Here is a 20,360-nt window from a genome sequence, read left to right as displayed (position 1 = left end):
ACAATGAGCGGTGAATGATTCCTCTGGCTTGATGTCCCTGTAGCAAAGGGGTTGACTGCTTATATTAGAAATCATCAAATTCTGCTTTATTCTGTATTTTTAGCTTTATCAGTTTTGACTCGATTGCAAATGTTCTGAATAGAAAGTCTTATTTGAAAGTGTCATGATTGCAAGTTCAGATGTCAATAATACCTGAAAACTTTGCAGGACAGTTAAACAGTTTTTCAAGGCACAGCAAATTCAAAACCACAAAATCGCCAAAAAAAAAACTAGAAATAGCTGGATTTACTAGACTCTGTTGAGTCAATGCCCAGAAGGCAATCCATTATTACACCAAAAGGTGAGAGGTCCTCATTGCCTCAGACAGTGTGTTGCATTTAGACACATATTTTTAACCACAGCCTTAATGTGTTGTGAGAGAAAAGGAAAGGAAAAATAAAAGACAGTCAAACACTGAATCAGCAAAGTCTAGACTTTACATGTGCTTATGTATAATTAGGTCAGGATTATGTTATTTTTGCGAATTATTTAAATATCATGCGGTTATTTTCTCTCTTTTTTATTGTACTCTTTAGGTATGTGTTCCGGTGCAATGCACAAATCCCACTCTCATCCAAAAGGGATGATTTCAAAACCTTTGAGTGTTCGAAAGTAATGGAAAGCTTTGCCAGCAAAGCCCGGAGCCTGGTACCTGTTAAATATGAGATAATTGTGATCACAGCAGATGAGAAGGATGCAGGGACTGATGCCAATGTCTTCATCACCATTTATGGTTCAAACGGGGACTCAGGCAAACGAGCACTCAAGCAAAAGTTCAGGAACCTGTTCGAGCGTGGACGCACTGACCGCTTTCTACTGGAGATGCTTGACTTGGGCGAGCTCCTGAAAGTGAAAATGGAGCACGACAATACTGGTTTGAATCCTGGCTGGTTGCTGGATCGTGTGGAGATTACAAACACTGCCAATGGTGTCACCACCATCTTCCTATGTGGAAAGTGGCTGGACACCAAAAGGGCGGACAGACAGACTTATAAAGTGATTTATCCCAAATACTGAAGAGGTTATTTTCATATTTTTCTTCTATTTCCACGATAACGCTAATCTCACCCTTTTAGTCAGGAGAAGAAATTGAGCATCATAGGCGATGTGAATGCTCAAAATATATCTTTCTCTTTTCTCACCTTCTCTTTTGCAAATGCAAGGCACATTGTCAGGAGCACTTCAAAAAAGACGGTGTCATTTCTTTTGGGGAGCACTTATTTTAACATGATGTTGAACAAGACAAGAGAATGAAAAAGGCAATCACAAAAAGTGGAACTTTCACATCTTTGCCATAAATGTCTGCCTGATTCTCAGGGTAACTTTGCTGGATATACTGTACAGTACACAGTATGTGTTTGTGTCTGGTCTGGTTTGTGCTTGATGTCAAAAACTCCATGAAAACCTTAGCATTTTGTGAAATTAATCATAAAAGCCTTCCCAAGGCAATTGTAACCCATCTTTTATAAGTACAATCTAAGCGTTCATTTCTACCAGTAATTCTTGTGCAACTGTACATTATTATAACATCATGTTAAGAGAAACTACCGAAAACCATCATCTTTTGTTATTTAGTGTTGACTGAAAAATTATTAATTATTTTTTATTTATTATTAATTATTTAAAATCAGTGCCATCAGGGCACTAATATAATTTGGTAGGACATAGCTGTGAATATAGACATGAAAATGCCCACTTCCATCAAAGCTATATGTATATACAGTAGCTCAAGGCTCATGTTGACCTTTAATAGCAACAGTTTTTTTATTATTTATTATATATGACTAAAATCCCTTTGATTGTTTCCTTTACAATTTTCTCAGATGCATTCTAGATTTTCCCAAACAAAGGCCTAAAGCTTGTTTTACTCCAATGTCTAATGAAATCAACGGGATAGAAAGTCTTAGAGCCTTTTCTTTTAAAAAAATTACAGTATGTATCTGACAGCCTTCTGAAAAATGGATAGAATCATAGATATTAAAATGGCAATAATATGGCAGTTAAGGCATTTTATGTTGTACAATTTAGCTTCTTTAAAGAAATATGAGAAATCTATTACCTACTATGAACTAACCAAGGTATATGGGACACATGGCCTGTCACTAGTAATCCTTCTTATGATTTATGTTCTCATTAGTTTTTCAATGACTGTCTCAGAGGGATATATAAAAAGTTAAACTAATGGTTTGCCTGTTATACACTCTGTTCTACACTCCTATACACTGTGTTGTGCCACCACGTGTAGTATGTATGACTCCTTCCTAAAATATTTATCGGAGGTTACTGCTACTGTGCTTTTATGTCATTATCAGGATTTAATAATAAATTAGGTTTAATTCCATTGAAAAACAATAGTTTTGTTGACATTATGTCACATAGAGATAAAGAGAGTGATGGCACGTATTTTGAAATGGTTGAAGAATGATACAGAATTAAAATTATTTATTATACTTAATACTTACAATTCTTAAGGGCTACAAGATATTTTGTATTAAATATTAATATTTTTCTGCAAGACCCTGTTGAACCCTGGTACTTGAAAAAAGACAGAATAACTCAGCTACGTTTTGTAACTGCATATCATGAATAGAAATTTGCTTTTAATTTTTATATTAGATTTTACTGCTTCATGCTTTTGTATGTTTTTTACACTGGGAAGGCAGCTAAGCAATTATTTAAAAGCATGTTTGAAGGTAGAGTCAACAGTTACTTTCAATGGTAATCTGACAATATACTGTATGAAATGGTATACATTCATAGACTGTAAAATGTGGACTGCACACTTGTCAATGAAGACAGTGCCATAGGAATATGGCTGAAATACTTTTTAAACAAAAGATTTTTAAACAAAAGCACTCATAACTTTTAAACCAACCACATGACATACAGTCATAAGATACATTTTCAACTGGCATGTTTTCCTAAACACTGTATTTGTTCTTTTTTCCCTACAATTTAACAAGCTCTGGAGAATTAGTCTACAGACTGTCACCAGTCACCATAAGTCTGTTCTGCTGTAAATCAATATTATTTCTTGATTCAATATTGTTTCAATGAAACACTGAAAAAAAAACTTTCTGATGTGAAACTTTTCAGTTATTTGCCGTTGGTTTCAAAGTCTAAGATGAAAAAACATATATAAAACAAAAGCTTAAAAGAATGTGTAGAAATTAATTAATGGTAATGGAAATTTCTATATTGTCTGACGGTTCAGAATAGAAAAGTTAAAGTCTAGAGGTCTAAAGATACCTGCATTTCCATTTTCTCTTTTATAATCTGCTGCTAAGATCCTCCAGGTTTGTTTTCCCCACAGTGTTATTCTCTCATTGCACACTTGAGAAGTACTCTTATAATCTATGTATTTTCCTGTATAAGATGAAGCAATTCATTTCCTTTTGGAGGACAGACTATGCCCTATAGTCCATTCATCACAGGTTCTGAATGTGACTTACAGTACCGTTAGTTTGCAGGGGTTTTCATGAGAGTCACATCACTCCTCCAGACAGTGCAAACTCTGCAGTTCCTTCTGTGGGCTCGCAGTGCGAATGAGAAGGGGAAGGTGCCAACAGTGTGTGTGTTTCAGAGAACAACCAGCACAGTCGTCACGCCTTACGTATCATTCCAGGGGTTGCTACCTTAGCTTAGTAGGTTGACTGTTGGCAAATTCAAGGAAAAACACTTGGTAATTCCAAATGTTAAAACCCTCCTTTAAACCGCCGAGACTGATTAACAATAAAAACAAAAACATGAATAAAATGTTTTTGCAGTTTTATCTTTTTGATGACTGGAAAGGCATCTAAAGGCAGTTGCTGTGAAGGCCACCAATTCTGGTTCATAAAACATGTGAGAGAACCTAAACTGTGTTGAGCAAGTGGGAGAAAACTAACTTAAAAAAGAAAAAAGAAAGAATTTGCGGGATACCATGGTGATGTTGGTGATAAGGAAGACATGGCTGTAAGAGAAAGTAGGAGCAGAAGACATTATGTGGGATGAAGCTTCTCAGTGTGGATATTACTGAACCAAAGTTTTTTTATAGAGCTTATTGAAAAGACATGAATTAACATCTGGATTCTGTCACAACATTCATTCACAAATACTGTAGCATTTCTTAAGAAATACATGATTCAAGAATTAGATGTGTTTGAGGCTCAGACCTCCCTGCATAGTGAAGAGTTAACCAAGAGGTAGCAAAGCCGGAGATATGTTAGTAAGGATATGTTAGATGTGACAAGAGAGGTTTGTTTATGGTGTGTGTAGATTTCGGGAAATGACATTGATTATGATTTAGATGAGCTGGGGCAAAAGTGATTTGTCATGCATAAAATGTACCCCCTGGGCTTTTGTTGTTTTTAGTTTGCAATTATCACACTAAATGCAGACATGTACGAGATGCCAAGTATTCTTTTTTGTTACCAATTTTGGTTTGGGAAAAAGTGTGCAAAACCATGTTTTGTTGTGTAATGAAATACTACAAAAGAGAAACCCAGATTAAAAAATTGAGTAGTCTCTCATTTTAAGAATATATTTAAAACATTCTTCTTCGTCATTCTACTTCGTCTTTTTTCTGTTGCAAATTCATTGTCTAGACTTGCATGGAAAAACTTTAAATTGTGCTGTCTTGTTGCCATATCATCCATTTTACTTATTTATAATTAAAAGCAGTAGATGTTTTTGTGACTGTTGATAGAGCTGCCAAAATGTTAGCTTGCCAAGTATAATTAAAATTATTATCAAATTATTTAGAGACCAGGGGTGTTTGTGTTTTTTTTTCACCTTGATTGAGAGGCTTATATTGTATTATATCGTATATCAAAGAGAATAGCATGTCAAAATAATAAGTTCATATTAATATATACAGTATATTTGTAGCTGCAGTGTTTTGAATAAGCAGGAGTGCTTTTGAGTGAAAGTATCCGCCAACTTAATGGTAGTCCTGAAAAGTCAAACAAGACCTGTATCCAGTACAAAACGCAGGAGTAATAAACCCTGAAATGGGCTTGTACTTCTAGTTAACTCTATTCAGGTGCTTTTTAAAGTCATAATCATATTCTTTTTAAAAATAAAACTTTAAAGTTAAATGTTGTTTGCTAAATAAATTTTCACTTCTCCGTTAAACTTATAATAAATTAGAAGACACATTGCAATCAAACAACAGACATGTATATACAAAGTTTTGAATTTCTTAACAGTAAACAGTGTCATGGCTTTCAGTGTTCCCAATTAATTCAGACGAAGACTAAAAATAATATTTAATGTTTCAAAACATTCAGGGGAAAGAATTTGGGACAAGGACCAAACCTGGATCACTTGCATGGTTGTTAAAGGGGAACTGCAGTCCCAATTTCTCAGACCAGTTATTCAATCTACAGTAGGTAACAAAATAAATTCAGTGACATTATAGAAATATTTTACAATATATATTATATATACAAATATAATAATTTCCAATGAAGCACAAAATCTTGAACTTTGTGAAAGTACTGTAAATCACCATGTTGTTACAATCTTGCATTCAAGCTCCACAGATTGTTATGTGGCCCTTCCTGCTCACTAGTCACTGTAATGTAATGTATAGGCGAATACGTATACGTGGTGCAGCAGACATTTCATAGCAGAAATGTTCCAACATGATGCATGCAGATTTTACAAGTAAGTACTATTTGTCAGCAAAATGTCTCAAAATCTAAATCAATATTTCTATTGGATTAAAAGCAATGTATTTACAAGCCCACTTGTTTATAATGTAATAAGGCTGCAATGTCACCAGACGTCTTGTTGCCTCATTCTGAATCTCACAATGTGGCACTGTGCATGCCTGGAAATCCAATCTATTCTGTGAAGTAAATGTTTTACAAGTTACTGTGTACATTTTACTTTTATTGTGGTTTGAAATGGACTGATCAATGCTGTTTCTTTCTAACCCCAAAATATAAAAATCGTGTTGCAGTTCCCCTTTACACTAAGAAAGGCAGTGTTCAACTGCCACATGTTAGAGGTTTATTGAACATACAACATTGAAATATATTGTCCTGTATGTTTCAATATACTGAACATTAAAATAAACATGTCGCACTGTCTGCTTAAAAAAAATTAAATATGTGAATTTTGGATAAGTTAAATACTTTATTTTATTAATTAATCATTTTAGTCGTTCAAGACTGTGATATGACAGGTGATAAGGCAATTTAGCTTGAAGAATGTCAAGTAATTGAAAATCAAGGGAAAAAAAGGCAGAAAGGAATAGATATGTCTTGCTTTTTACAGTGGGCTTGTTAAAGCACCACCTTAAGTGGTGAACTGAACAGTCCTCAGATGAATCGTGGTGTGTAGACCTCCCTGATGGACATTAGTGAGTGTGACGCAAACGTACACAAACATGTGCTAACTGTTGTCTACGACAGACCAAAAGATGTCGACTTCAAGGTGATTGATGGCAAACTGACCCCACATCATCACTTTGATCAGGGGTTGGAACCTGATCTGCTGTCCTTCCTGCAAGCAAATCCTGAAATTACAACATTTCAGCAGCAGCATGTCCTCAAGATCATGTACCAACAGGTTTCCTATTAGATAAGAATAGGATTATCATGCTGTAGATACCCTACAGACCCATAAAACATTTGTGCTATGACCTGGGATGACATGTGGCATTTATAGCTCTGAGACCAGTGAACTGGCACGTGATTTAGACACAAAAAAAAAACATTAATCAAACCTTAATGACACGTTAATCGCCATCACAATTTTACACATTCGATAAAATGTCAGTCCACCTGCAACAAAAAATATTTCAGAGAGATTTGACACTTTCATGATATATTTGTGAATATGTTGCAGATATAAGTGATCTTGCACCATCATACCATGTCTACTTTCACACGGTTTATCTGACAAATACTGCTTACTTGTTAACTCTGTGGGCAAATCATGTTGGAACATTTCTGCAGTAAAATGTCTGCTGCACAAACTATACTTATTGGCTCGTACATCTCATTACATCACTCATTACAGTGACTAGTGAGCAGGAAGGGCTGCTTCAGTTCGCAATTCGCGCAAACACTCTCTCGAGACCAGGCATTTGTGACAGAATGGCAACTATGCAGGTCTTTCATAAAGGTCATGATTTTGCGCTTAATTCACTAAAATTAATATCAATTTATTTTGTTACCGAGATATACTGTAATAAACACTCTGAGAAATTGGGACTGCATTCCTCTTTAAAAAGAATATATAATTAGTGAAATAGTAAATGTACATATACTTAATGTACTTTTGAGTTGTGTGTGAGGTTAGCACCAGCTGAGGAATCAGTTATAAAGCACAATATACTTTTAGGCCTCATGCTGCATTTCCAAGAATACTTCAAAATGAAAGCATTAGATTAAAAAAAACATATTTGTTTCCTGATCTAAATTTAAACACTTGAAATTATAAAAAGATTAAAAATGGCTTACTGTGAATTTTATATATCCTAACACATATGAACTTAATCCAGCAGTTCCAGTCATTGCTATATCAACACAATTCCAAAACTCAAATTAGGGAACACAATCCAAGCACATTTCCCTAAATATGACACCTCCTAATGAAACAGAAATAATAATTTAGACTACCTATACAGTGTATGATATTTTATTTTTTGTATCTTGTAGAAGTTTGAGGTTAATTATGCTAGAACAAGCTGCTTCACACCTTTAATTCTAATTCAGGTAGAATATTAACATTATTTTGCTTAATTAAGTGCAGGATTTTGGTAAAATACACAGATTACCTTACTATATAGTAAGCTCATACAATATCAAAAACAGTACAGTTGTAAAAAAACATTAAGATGTGTTTGATTATTAACACTCCAGTTGTTTTTAATTAATTAAGAACATATCAAATACATATCTGCACATTTGGGTGCCTTTATACGTTCAATTTTTATATTAATAAAGTAATACAGTACATATTCTCTTCAAAAAATACATTTCACTCATGTATTACGTAGTCCATTCCTTTAAAGCACGTATCTAAAAGATTTTCTTATCACAAAGAAGGGTAATAACCTTCAGAAAATGAGAGAAAGGTGAAATTTCAAGGCAAACTAGAAATAGTTAGCTGAACAGCCAGCTCGTTTCTTTTAAATGAAGATTCTGAAAGAACACAGAAAAAGGTTGATTGTTAAAGAATTACCCTTTGTCCATGGAAGGATATAAAGTATAATGTACTTGTTCCCTTCACAGAAGCATTTTTTCCAGAAGGAAAATTGAAAGAAAAATAATTGTTTTGCATCATCAAGTAAAGACCATACTTAATAGATACAGAAAAGCTGGTAGCTATGCAACTAAAACTTACTGTAGCAGACTCAGATTAACAAGAGAAAAAAATGATAGTTCAAAATCTAACTCAATTCCTTTTCTAACCAGCATCCAGCTTGTTGCCAATTTGATCTCCACTTAAAAGGAAACAGCAAGGAAAGATCTATGAGAAGCCAGTATGAATGGGAGTGATGATGTTATGTTCGCTGTCTCAGAACATTTCTGTTCCAAGAGGAAATCGTGCGTGAAAAGAAAAAGGCATGAAAGCTATAACCTAAGAATTAAAACAAATGCATATTAACAATTGATTTTTTACAATGTTAATTAAAATGAAACTGTTTCTAGTTAAAGGGAGTGTTTGAAAACCCAAACTGCAGTATGTCTATTTGTTAATAGTTTATGCCTTTTAAAATTAAATTGTTTTAATTGAATACAACGCATTCAACAGGTTTGAATTTTAGGCAATTTATTTAAAAAACACATACAAAAAGGATCATGTACAAGCTTTGAAATAAAAAAATGAACAGAACAGTTTGGGTTTAGCGTTGCAATTTTTTTTTTAATTATTAGTAGTAGTAATAAATAAAGTACAAAATCCGCCAAAAAGTGAAACTAAGACTTTACACATTATACACTTTTCTAGTACTTCTTCATCATCATTAATGAGCTATTGCTTTAATATTAATGATAAATATTTCTATTTTTTCTATAAAATATTCTATTTTGTAAAACATTTGCGCAGTTACAGCAAAACAGTAGTTCCTTGGACAAAAAAAATAGAGGCTCCCCTTCCACTGGCACATTTTTTTTAAAAAGCAGCAAAATGTAATCATATGTAATAGTCAATGTAAATCTGATCTATTTATATTGTATATTAAAATATACGTGTTATGTATATATTCAGACCTGAGAAAAACATGCATTAGCTTGTGCTTTAAGATACTGTTGTTCTTTTTTACAATAAGGTAATATTATGGCTAAATTCTTAAACTCTGTGAGTCAGTAGATTTAAAACTAAGTCCAGATACTATTCACTCAGAGAAATTTTGATTTATTTAGCTAATGAGAGCAATGACACAGTGGAGCAGGACTGAAGCAGGAGATACATGCCATAGTGGTCTTGACTCTGCTATACTGCACAAATAGTGTCGTCCTTGGTCTATTTTCAGATAATTATTTGATGGTTAAGTGGTTTATGACCCCATGTTCAGAAGAGATTGCCATATGGTTGGCTTTTCCAGGTTGTCACTGAGTTAAGCATGTAAGAAGGCAACTCTCATACTGAATTAAATATGGTTATTTTCTAGTTTCCGTTTTGTTAGCCTTTCAGCAGCTGCAATGAAAACCCTTTCCCTTAGCAATTTCAGTCGTGATTTTACAGTTTTCTTTCAACTCAGATAAAAAAAATATCTAATAAAGAGAAGCGTCCTTAGAATGTGTAGGTTGGTTGGGGTGAGCAAGTGAGTGTGAGCGATGACATCTGTAGTCTCTAGAAAACAAAAAGTATAGAAATGTACGGAGTGCGTTCTTCCTTTTTTTAAATTCATGAGGATTTGACATTGATTATTGGGTGCAGAGATATCTTCAGCTTTACAAAAACCTCACCCCTGGGCTGGAAAGTATGTCTCGCAGTGCTGAAGCACTTTTGTGACCTGAAAGTGTACCTTGAATTCCTTGTTTTACATTGGCAAGAAATATGTACTGATGTAAGACATCAGAAAGGAAAGGGCTGAAAAATCTGAACAATGAATATGAAAAAAAACAACAAAAGATCTGATTTATTGGATATGGAACCCTATGTAGGTCAGTTTTGTTTTTCTATCAATCCCCCCCCAATACTGTCTAGCTTCCATTACTGTTCCCTTGAGCTACATGTTTGAGATTCTAACATAATTTAAGATACAAAATGTTTCATAAGACTCCAGGCTTTGCAACACACAGCAGATTGCACATTGACTGCTTTTGGAACAACCACTTAATCCCAGAATTCTTCTAATATGGCTGTAGAAAAAAAAAATATGGCTGTAGAAAAAAAAAACACGTCTGGATTACAACAGCAAGCATCGCCGTTTTTGGACAAAATGGAGAGATCTTACTTGCCACTAAAATTGAGGCACTTAAGCGTTGTTCAGTTTCGGATGAGTGAATATGTATTGTACTTGTGTGGATAGAAAACAGAAGACGACACCTGGTTTGAAAGATGAAATGGTGAGCTAAGCACACACAAAAAACAGGAAAAAGAATCCAGATATGCCAATGGAAGGGTAGCCAAGCTGAACAAAGAGTGCAAAAATAAAAGAATACATACTAAAACCATTTCCACTATATTGCAGTTTGTCCACTAGATCACAGCATAAGGAATCATAAAAATTGCATTTTAATGGAATGTATCCAAGAGTAACAGCACCACATTAATACACTTGTCATCACACACCCTGATCTCTTAAATTAAAATGTGACTTTATTTTTAGCTTTTTTGTTTTGTTTTTTTTTGCAAAATACCACCACATGCAAAGCATTCCCATAAACAATGCAAAATGAGGTAATTGTTTTTTTTTACATTTTGTGTTATTTCTAAATAAATAAATTATAATTAAAATTGCAAAAAAAACTATAAAAATTAAATAAGTACCCACAATATCTACAGTTAGTAATAAATTATGATTGTTAAATACTTAAGGCATTTCAACTCACAACACCCTGTAAACTATCAAAATTCCCATAGAAAACTCCACAGAGTTGGAGGATGCAGTATCCATTTTCTTTATACTAGTGAACAGCTGAGCACAATTTTCAGCAATTCATGCTTTCATAGAACAGAAAGGTCACTGTATTGAAACAATGTTGTCTTCCTTAGCAGTGGGAAATATTCGATTATTTTAAAAAAGAACTAATCTGTAAAGCATGTTCTGAATCACACAGGAGTGTAGTTCTAGCCTACAGCACATAATTGATGACTGACATGACTGTGTAAAGATATTAATACAATTTGTAAGATCTCCACAACCTCAGTAATGTGTGTAATACTGTACTCACATCCCAAGCCAATTTGTTAAGATCCCTGCCTTACAATGTTAATTTCCTTGATTTAGTGAAACACAAGAACATGCATATTAGAAATATTTAGCAGCATGCTATAAATACATCATTTTAGTAGCATTACACTTCAAAAACCATACTACCTAAATGGATCAGATCTGTCAAGACCTGGAATGGTGCTCTATTTTCACACTAATGGCAATCACCAAACATAATCTTATTCGAAATTCAAATGTGTGGCTTTTACTGGTGTCATTTGATGATGTCACTCAGATATTATTTTTCCTCCTTGATGTAAAACTTTATCCCTCAAAGTCAAAGCCCTGCAACAGATGACGACATTGTCCATTAAGTAATTACCTGAGCATGCTACAGTAATTCTTTCTTGAGTTTTTTTGTTGCCTTTTTGTACTACCTACAGTACAGTAGTTCACATTTAAGCTGCAAATAAAATAATTGCAATCTTTCTGAACATTAGAACTGAGGGGGAGTAAAGGATAAACTTCTGAGTAATCATGCCTCTATTAGGTGTACACAAAAGGTCTATAAGAACTACAGATAGAGAAGGAGCTTCTCTACAAATCACCCTCTTGAATTTATTGTGACTTTATCTCACCTGATATTCACTCTAGCTGAGTTGATTTCTCACTCTTAGCTGTATTTTACAGATTCCTGCTTGTTTTTACTGTGTAGCATGTTTAACATTGTCACTAGTGGAGTTCATGGCCACTACAAACAGTCCTTATTTTGGGGGATGTGCAAGTGCCTGTGAAACTGAGGTCAAAGCTCCATTACTCCCCTGAAATCCATCAGACATCATGTCTGGCTTCTCTTTATTAAGATCTTTCTCAAATGGAGGCTCAACATCCAGCACAAAATATATTAAAAAGGATCCCGTGATGCTTGTTTCTAGGCAGCACATGAGTGCATAGCGAGAGAAGCTGATAGGCACAGATGCTCATATAGAGCCAAGAAAATTGAAGTGAATTCACAATACAGTGCATTTTTGAAAGTAATAAGAACAAAAGAATTTAGCATCCCTATCACTAGCAATTAATATTAAAGAAAATAAACTATAAACAAGAACCACGGCCCCGCTCATTGTCAAACAGTCACAGTCTCAGTGTGATTGAGATAGATAGACAGAGATTTGTTTGGTTTATGAATTGAATGGCTTCTTTTTTCCTCTCATCTGTTTGTTAAGGTGATCATGCGATCATCTACAGCAATACTGTCCACATGAAATATAAAGAGGATACTGCTTCCACCACAGAACTTTCTACATTGTTCTATCAATACAGCATAGCAACCACAAAGGGAGATCTGATACACCAAAATACAAATTATACACACCAGCTTATCATCCTCTCCAAACACTGAATGGTTGTCATATTAAAAAAATACAGAGGTTGTTGCAATATCTATCACATGTGCTTGTTCTTTAGGCAAAAAGGTATACATCAAAATAGGGTTCCATCAGAGGCCATAAAAATGACAGGATGAGGACAGGATACTCCATGTCAGTAATGTCATTTTACATCGTGCTAATATTTTTTGTTGTTGTTTCTTCTTTTTTTTCTAAAAAAAATCACATTGCTCAGATAACAAATTCATGCACAGACATCCCTCTTCAGTTCACGCTAACAAAACATCCTAAGCCAACAATGAAAACATGCATTTTGATGGCACCACTTCACTCCATAGAGGCACCATTAAAATAAAGACATAAACCAACACAGCCTGAGCCCTGACCACCACAACAACCACTAGTCACTAAGTGCAGGCACTCCATCTCCATCCTATCTCTCTCTACTTTCTGTACTGTGCATGATCACAGAAGAACTCTGCTCTATTTTAATCAGGAATATGTATTTGGCTTTTATATTCTGCATGCTCAGGGCATTACAAAACACCTGACCTTCCCCCACCTCATGTTTTCTGTTGTACATGAGGCATTTATTCTTTAACTCTTCGGTGAATGGGCATTCATGCCCAGTCAGATGCCTGTTTCTGCCAGGTAGTGGTTGAATTGAAGTAGTTCCTGTACTCAGATACCTGCACTCACAAGAAGACTGCACATAACCCATAACACCACAAGGCTTAAGCTAATAAAATAGTTTAGGAAGTAGTAGCCACATGAAATTTGATAGCTTAATGCAATTCCCTAGAGGAGTTAAACAGAAGCTTTGAAATGTAAACCATGTATCATGAAACTGTAGCTACCAAGGTTCATTAGGCAAAGAGGGCAACTGGCTATTTTTGTTTTCTTTAAGGAAACCCCAGGAAATATAGAGGTATATGTACAAATCCTTAACAGGTTAAGGACTGCATGCTCTGGATTGTAGTACCTTCAGTGTGAAATGGCTTTAATAAACATAGCGGTGTGCTACTCGTCTTGTCTGGGAAAACCAGCTCCCTAGAGACGTGAGGCCCCAACACTGCTACCTAGATCCCGCCTTCCCACCGCAGGCTAAAGACCGCCTTGCATTTTACAAGTGTGCTGTTCCAGTTGTCTTCAGCTGGCTCAGAAGGCAGGGTCGTAAGTGATGAAGACTCAAAGCTTTTGGCAATGTGCCTGAGGGACGAGGGAATGGCAGGGTCGGACTCCAGGCTGACTGAAGCATCAGCTGTCAGGCGTCAGCTGGGTTTCGATGTCCACTCGACAGATAGGGCACTTCCTGCTGGTTGCCAGCCATTGGTCCACGCAGGCTTGATGGAAGAGATGCATGCAGGGTAATCTCCTATCAAACAAACAAAACCAAAGAAAGACAAAAGAAGAAAGGTCAAGCTACTTATGTTTCATGTCACAATGACAAATAAAATCTCCTTACATATTGAATGCCAGTGTCATGAGCTAAGTGCCAAGTGACAGAAAGCACTTAATCGTCCATGCTTAAGTATCCCATGCTTTTAATCTCAGCTTTGATCACTGATTTTACTGAAAATGGAAAAAAAAAAGATGCTGAAAAAGAGATGTGTGTCCCGCTGGCGCCACTTAAACAACAACATTAATTTTCTGCAGCTTTGGACGCTTCAGCACATTACAAGCTGGTAATCTTTCTTTAAAAAGTTTAATTGTATTGCAATGTCTGCAATTTCCTCTTTTGCTGATTATCCAAAAATGACTCCTTTCCAGCAACAAATTGTATGCCACATCTTCAGGTCTACAGGATAAAATATACAGACTTGGGTGCCACTGATATAAAAAATGCATTAAAACCCACAGCTTCTGAAAACATAAGGTGTTTTACTTTGAATGTAGTACACAGGAGCAAACTATAAATACAAAACAGCAGTGGGTGAGCCTAGGATGAGTTCTGCAGCATCCTGATAAACTTTTACAGTGTGAGAGGTTTTCCTAATTTAAACATCGGTTCCCACCTTTTCCTGCGTACTGTATATTCACAATTTGCAACATAACCAGCTAACCAGAGAGAGCTAACTAACTCAGTTACTCAATTAACAGCTACATTGTAAAATTAAATATATAACCATATGTTTGAATTAGAAATCGAATTTAATTTGATATAAATTACAGTTACCAGAACAAACAAATGTCGACAAAACCAAATTTAAGCTCTAATACATCTGAAGTCACTGAATTTCCTTCATTTGCAATTCATGGTTTGGATGCTGCAAGCAATAGTAATGGATATGTACTGTGGAGAATACGTAGAGATAATTACCTGACATCCTCTCCATCTTCCAGCATAGAGAGACAGATTGTGCATTTCTCATCAATATCTGACTCTTCCTCTGCATCCAAAGCTATTTTTAACTCCTGTGGTCTTCTCTGTAAAGGAAACAAATTCAGAATGTAATGTATGCTGTACACTGTGAACATTAACTTAGTTAAAATACACATTGTAAGATTTAAAAATCATTGGCTATCCTGTTACTATTAAGTTTTGATTTGCTACATTTCAGACATTTAAAGTAAAGCTGGTTCTGGTGTTTTAATTATACAAATACAAATTAATACCCTTTAAGTAATATGCCACATCACATGTTTATTTATATAAAATTATTTAAATTACCAAAACAGTCAGACAGTAAAGTACAATATTTGTTTAACCTAAGTGGCTATTATGTTTTTTAGTTTGCATCATTTACCCTGTAGTTAATTTTCCTGTAAACCTTTGGCTTTTAATGGTAACAAATAATGTGAAATAGAAGAATCAAGACTGATTTCTAAGTATTATTTTCTAATTTTCACCAAAAACTCAAGGCAAGAGACATAAACTAAAACCGTTTTGCTTTTTATTGTTTATAGTGTCCCTGTGTACCACTGGGGTAGGGTGAAGTCACATTGGCCAGGCCCGATTCTAAATACCTATGAGTCTGCAGCTGAGACTCCTCAACACTCCAAACAATTCAACTTTCTTTACAGAGATCCTATGGAGATCAGTGTGTAAAAAGAGGTTTAGAAGTGGGATTATTGGCTGACCTTGTGCCCAGTCCTCTTTCCTTTGGAACTAGTGCCAGGGTTGTAGTGATGAGTCAAATTATTTAATGTTTTTCTAGACTGGTGAGGTATAAAAAGAAAAGTAACTATTGATTCAAACTACATCTAAAACAGTATGTTATCATGTACTTATAAAGGCTGATTATCCTGATACTGAGAGTATCAAATATATTTAACCAGTGTTAAGATACATTATCTCTTTCTGTAATACAGCAGCCAGTGCTGTGTTTGCTGGCATCCATTTTGAAACATGGATCTGAATGCTGTAGTTCCGTCAAACATTACTTTTACATTTTCAGAATGCAAAACCTGACTATGCAATATGCACATGAACAGGGCCTGGGGCCTGGGAGTACAGGGTTCCTCAGCTCCACTATCAGGCATGTTTTGGGGAAGAAGTGAAACTTGCACCTTCTATATTCTAATAAATTCGTTACTCTGTTCCTGGAGAGCCATAGTGTTTATTGGTTTTAATTTCAACTGAGCTCCGAATGACAAAATTGGATCAGTCAGTAGCATAATTAATAGGAGTTAACATGTTTTCCAGATCTCTGTCATTTAAGGCCTTCATTAAAGCCTGCAAGACAATATCTCTCCACAACCAGGGTTGTGGACCAGTGCCATAGGTGTTACCTAAAATAAAGGCTTTGATTCTCTGTCAGCTTCTGTTTTGATGCTCAGATAACAGTAAAATATGCTGCTTCCAAAACTTTTAATTGAGTTATTTTAAACAAAAAGTGAGCTGATGTCCTTTAAGTAGAGTTTGAGCAGTTGATTCATAGCTGTTGAATATTCAGGAATGCATTTTCTACTTCAAATTCCAATATTCTTTAAATGAGAAAGAGATATAAAACTTGTCTTTGGTCCTCTTTAGTTTCCTATTAGTCTTCTTCCCATAATCCAGAGAATTCCCTATTATTTGACAGTAAATCCATCAATTAACCACTTCAATATTCAATTCTTTAATTACTTCTAACCACATTTTAGGATCATTAATCCATTAATGCAGACTCTGATATTTCTCCAGGTACCTGAACACTATATCTCAATATACTGTATGTTTACATAAGGTCCATTCTCTTTAGTTTGCCATAAGGTTAGAAAAACGAAGACCTAGTTGCCATTGATATTGTGTATTTCAGTTCCACGATTTAGCTTGAAGCTGTGAAATGGCTTTAGTCAAAGTAATCATTTGACAATGCATACATTTCTATTGAATTTTCACGTTACATGGATTGCCAGACACTGGGTGGGAGAAAAATAGATTTTAGTGACCCTAGAAATGTGTATCCTAGCAACTCTGATAGTCTCACGATTGTACATTAATATGTTGGCAGTTGAGAAGGTGTATATCAATGATTTCAGTCCAGACATTGTTGTCTATCTGAATGACTCAGGCTGTTTCACTGCTGCCAGTAAACTCATGTTCCAGTGTTTTAGACATTTATTACTATTATTATTTTGCCCACTTATTCATATAAAAAGACCCTACATGAATTCTGATAGTGGTGCCCTTTTTTCTGAGAGAAGAGAAGGAAGCAGCTGGCTGAAGGTTAAGATGCTCACAAGGGCTTATTGCCGTTAATTCTTGACAGGGGTGTGCTAGTCACAGAGAATGTTGTGGAGCACTTGCACCACAGGAGGCTGAGAAGTAGATCTCCACCCTCTTTTATGGTAGAAGAAAGAGGGGAAAGGTGAGTCAGTGTGGGGAGGGGGTGAAAGAGGTTCAGGGTTGCAGACTTCCAGCTCTGGGGCATGAAACACTGAATTATGTAAAGGGGACATTAACAGAGGTTAAGTATAGTTCGTTCTCACACCTGCTTCAGCACAGGCAAAATATAAAAATTAAATAATAAAACCTCCTACTAGACAGAGACACACAAGCAAGTTCAGATGGATTCTTCAATTCAGAAATAAATAGGCAATACCTTAAAAACAATTGACTATTAAACAAAACTAAAGCACAGTACATAAAATGCTCACAATTAATAAGATCAGTATATAGTTAGAAGGAGTTCCAGAGCCAGAAACAGTGCGCTCGGCCATCAGAGACACATAAATATTACCATTGATCAACCCCAACACATAGATGTAGACCGAAACTTTCATCTGAATAAGTAAGCCCATTAAAAGAAATAATTCTTGGCAGGGCAAACTCAGACTCTAAACTGTTGTTAATGACCAACAAACTTTGGTCCGTTTACAAGAATACATCAAAATGCAATTCTTGTATATACTGCACATCTACTGTAAGCGAGGGTGACAAATGTTTCCTTGCAGATTTAAAAGAAGAAAATGTAATATTACCACAAAAGTGAAAGATGCATATCTTTTCTCTAAAGTTAGGCTTATCCCATCACTGCCCAGTGCTTAATAGGTACAATGAGGAAACTGAGTGGTAAAGATTGCCTTTTGCTCCAGGACTCTGTCATTCTAAAATTAATATTGGACCATTTGTATCCCAACTATATCTCTTCTTTAATCTTTTCTGCTGTTTAAACCTACCTTTAAGTAAAGCATTGGCTGTGCATTCAGCTGAAAAGTTGTCAAGCCATCTGGTGTCTCTACTCTATCTAGGCGGCTTATCTAATCAGATAACCCTGAGCTGTGCAGACCCATTAACGAATTTATTCCACCCTGTCTAGAAATTCAGTTACAGCAGTGCAAAGGTACAGTAGCTCTCCAAGAGGGGGAACAATGAAAATAACCAGCCTGTTCACCCATAAGAATATACAGGGAACATCAAATGTACTTGGAAATATGATCTCTGGAAGAAACAATACAGACATCTGATTTAATATATGAACAGACATATTTATTTCTATCATGAAAACATTAAGGAACATTAAGCAAAGTTTACCTTCTTGTATTTGTGTGGGAATGTATATCTCTCGATGGTGGTCTGCACTGCTCCCCGATTCACACTTCCCAGCCTGTCTTCTAGCTGCAACAGCTCCTGCAATCAACACCACAGGACTGGATTAGACCAGTGTGACTTATTCACAGCAAGTACAAGAATATCTGCTTGCGAACACAATCAACACCACCTTCATCACCTTTGTCAGGGAGTAGGGAAGTTTTTTTTTCCCACTTGCCACATTGAGAGGCCTGATTCACAGACTATGAATTTAATAAGACGAGAGCATTAAGCCTGGGCATCTCGAGAGAATGGCATCAGAATATATACTGTAACTATCATCTCATGGTCAGTGACTTCCATACAGACATCTGTGAGGGAGGATTATCCATGTTAATATTCATTGATGATATCACGGTGTCCAGAAATACTGTGCACCTCATTTTGTATTATATTTAATATATTATTTTCATACTCTCGCTCTGGATAACAGTCTCTGCTTAGCAAATAGTCATAATGACCTGTGTGTTTAGAAGGACAGGAAGACCAGGTACTTGCATTAGATAGATCAGGCGAGTTCCGTTTCCTCATCTTATTCTTAAAGACACTGAAACGAACTGAAATTTCGGCTTAATAAAAAAGCTCTCAATTATCCACAGTTTAGGAAGGGTTATTACAAGAACTCACTCCCTCTTTCAGCTGCATCTGACATGAGTATAAGAACGCCATAGCGGACAGAACTCAGCTACTCATAATCCCTTCATTAGTCATCACAAAACAGAAAATGAAAAGGGACAGGCGTAGCCTAGAAAATAAATAAATCCCACCTCATAGCTTTCTCTCACCGCAGAGGCATGTCGTGAAGGGTTGAGTCCTTGCAAGGCAAGCAGGTGCAGTTGTGGATAAGGATAGTTTCGGATTTCATGGATAACCTTTGAAAAATCACAAACAGTAACTGTGTCAGGTATACCTGCTGAATATTTTGTTCTAGATTGACTTAAAGCAAGACAAGAATGTGGACAGGCTTTGATTTGCACCCAAAACATTTTTGTGTTAGTTGATCTGGCAGGCTGAATGTCAGTTTAGACATACCGAAGTTAAATTCAAATGAGAGACTACCAAACAGCTCAATCACATCAACGTCTTCTGATGGACTGCAGCTTTGAATTAAAACTTGACAACTTAAAAAATTGCACGCATATCCATCTATCCATTTTCTGAACCGCTCTATCCAGTACAGGGTTGTGATAGGAGCTAGAGCCTATCCTGGAAAAGACTTGGCACCCTGTATGGGATGCCAGTCCACCGCATCTCTGTGCACATTTTTTATACCGCCTCTATGTCCACTCCATCTTTGCCACTGCCTCCCAGGTTTATTCCTCGTAACTGAGGAGGGTTGTGAAATTTCTGATATTTGATCCTTCACAAAGCTATCATCATGAAAGTGACATACAGTAACCTTTAAATAGCAGGTGCACTGTCACTTTGTAGCATAGACAAAACATAATTAAATTCATTATATTGATTAACATTCGTCACATTCTCATCGCACAAGAAAGGCATTGGTAAATGAGCAGTAAATATGTTGTACTACTAGAAAGTTGTCATATCAGCAGCCACAGGAAGGGCAACAAATGATTAATGTACCACTGTGCAG

At 35.7% G+C, this 20,360-nt stretch overlaps 2 protein-coding genes across 3 annotated transcripts in view; one reads left to right on the top strand and one right to left on the bottom strand.

Moving 5' to 3' along the window:
- Positions 1-1,056, top strand: part of LOC148837928 (lipoxygenase homology domain-containing protein 1-like) — an 81,184-nt gene extending 80,128 nt beyond the window's left edge. For both annotated transcript variants that reach the window (XM_088911274.1, XM_088911275.1), the window contains one exon: positions 576-1,056. In XM_088911274.1, coding sequence (XP_088767400.1) covers positions 576-1,056 — 481 coding nt within the window. The remainder of the gene's footprint in view (positions 1-575) is intronic.
- Positions 1,057-8,796: 7,740 nt separating this feature from the next.
- The window catches only part of LOC148837927 (E3 ubiquitin-protein ligase ARK2C-like), a 37,264-nt gene continuing 25,700 nt past the window's right edge, over positions 8,797-20,360 (bottom strand). Inside the window, exons 5-8 of the mRNA XM_088911382.1 lie at positions 19,531-19,635; positions 18,707-18,802; positions 15,068-15,174; positions 8,797-14,122 (exon numbers count right to left, since the gene is read on the bottom strand). Of these exons, the coding sequence (XP_088767508.1) occupies positions 14,005-14,122; positions 15,068-15,174; positions 18,707-18,802; positions 19,531-19,635 (426 nt within the window). The 3' untranslated portion in view covers positions 8,797-14,004. The remainder of the gene's footprint in view (positions 14,123-15,067; positions 15,175-18,706; positions 18,803-19,530; positions 19,636-20,360) is intronic.

This window comes from Atractosteus spatula, chromosome 3, assembly GCF_055471065.1.
Source record: "Atractosteus spatula isolate fAtrSpa1 chromosome 3, fAtrSpa1.hap1, whole genome shotgun sequence".
Classification (NCBI taxonomy): Eukaryota; Metazoa; Chordata; class Actinopteri; order Semionotiformes; family Lepisosteidae; genus Atractosteus; species Atractosteus spatula.
Note: the sequence above shows the minus strand (reverse complement) of the source record. Positions and strands in the feature narration are given on the sequence as shown.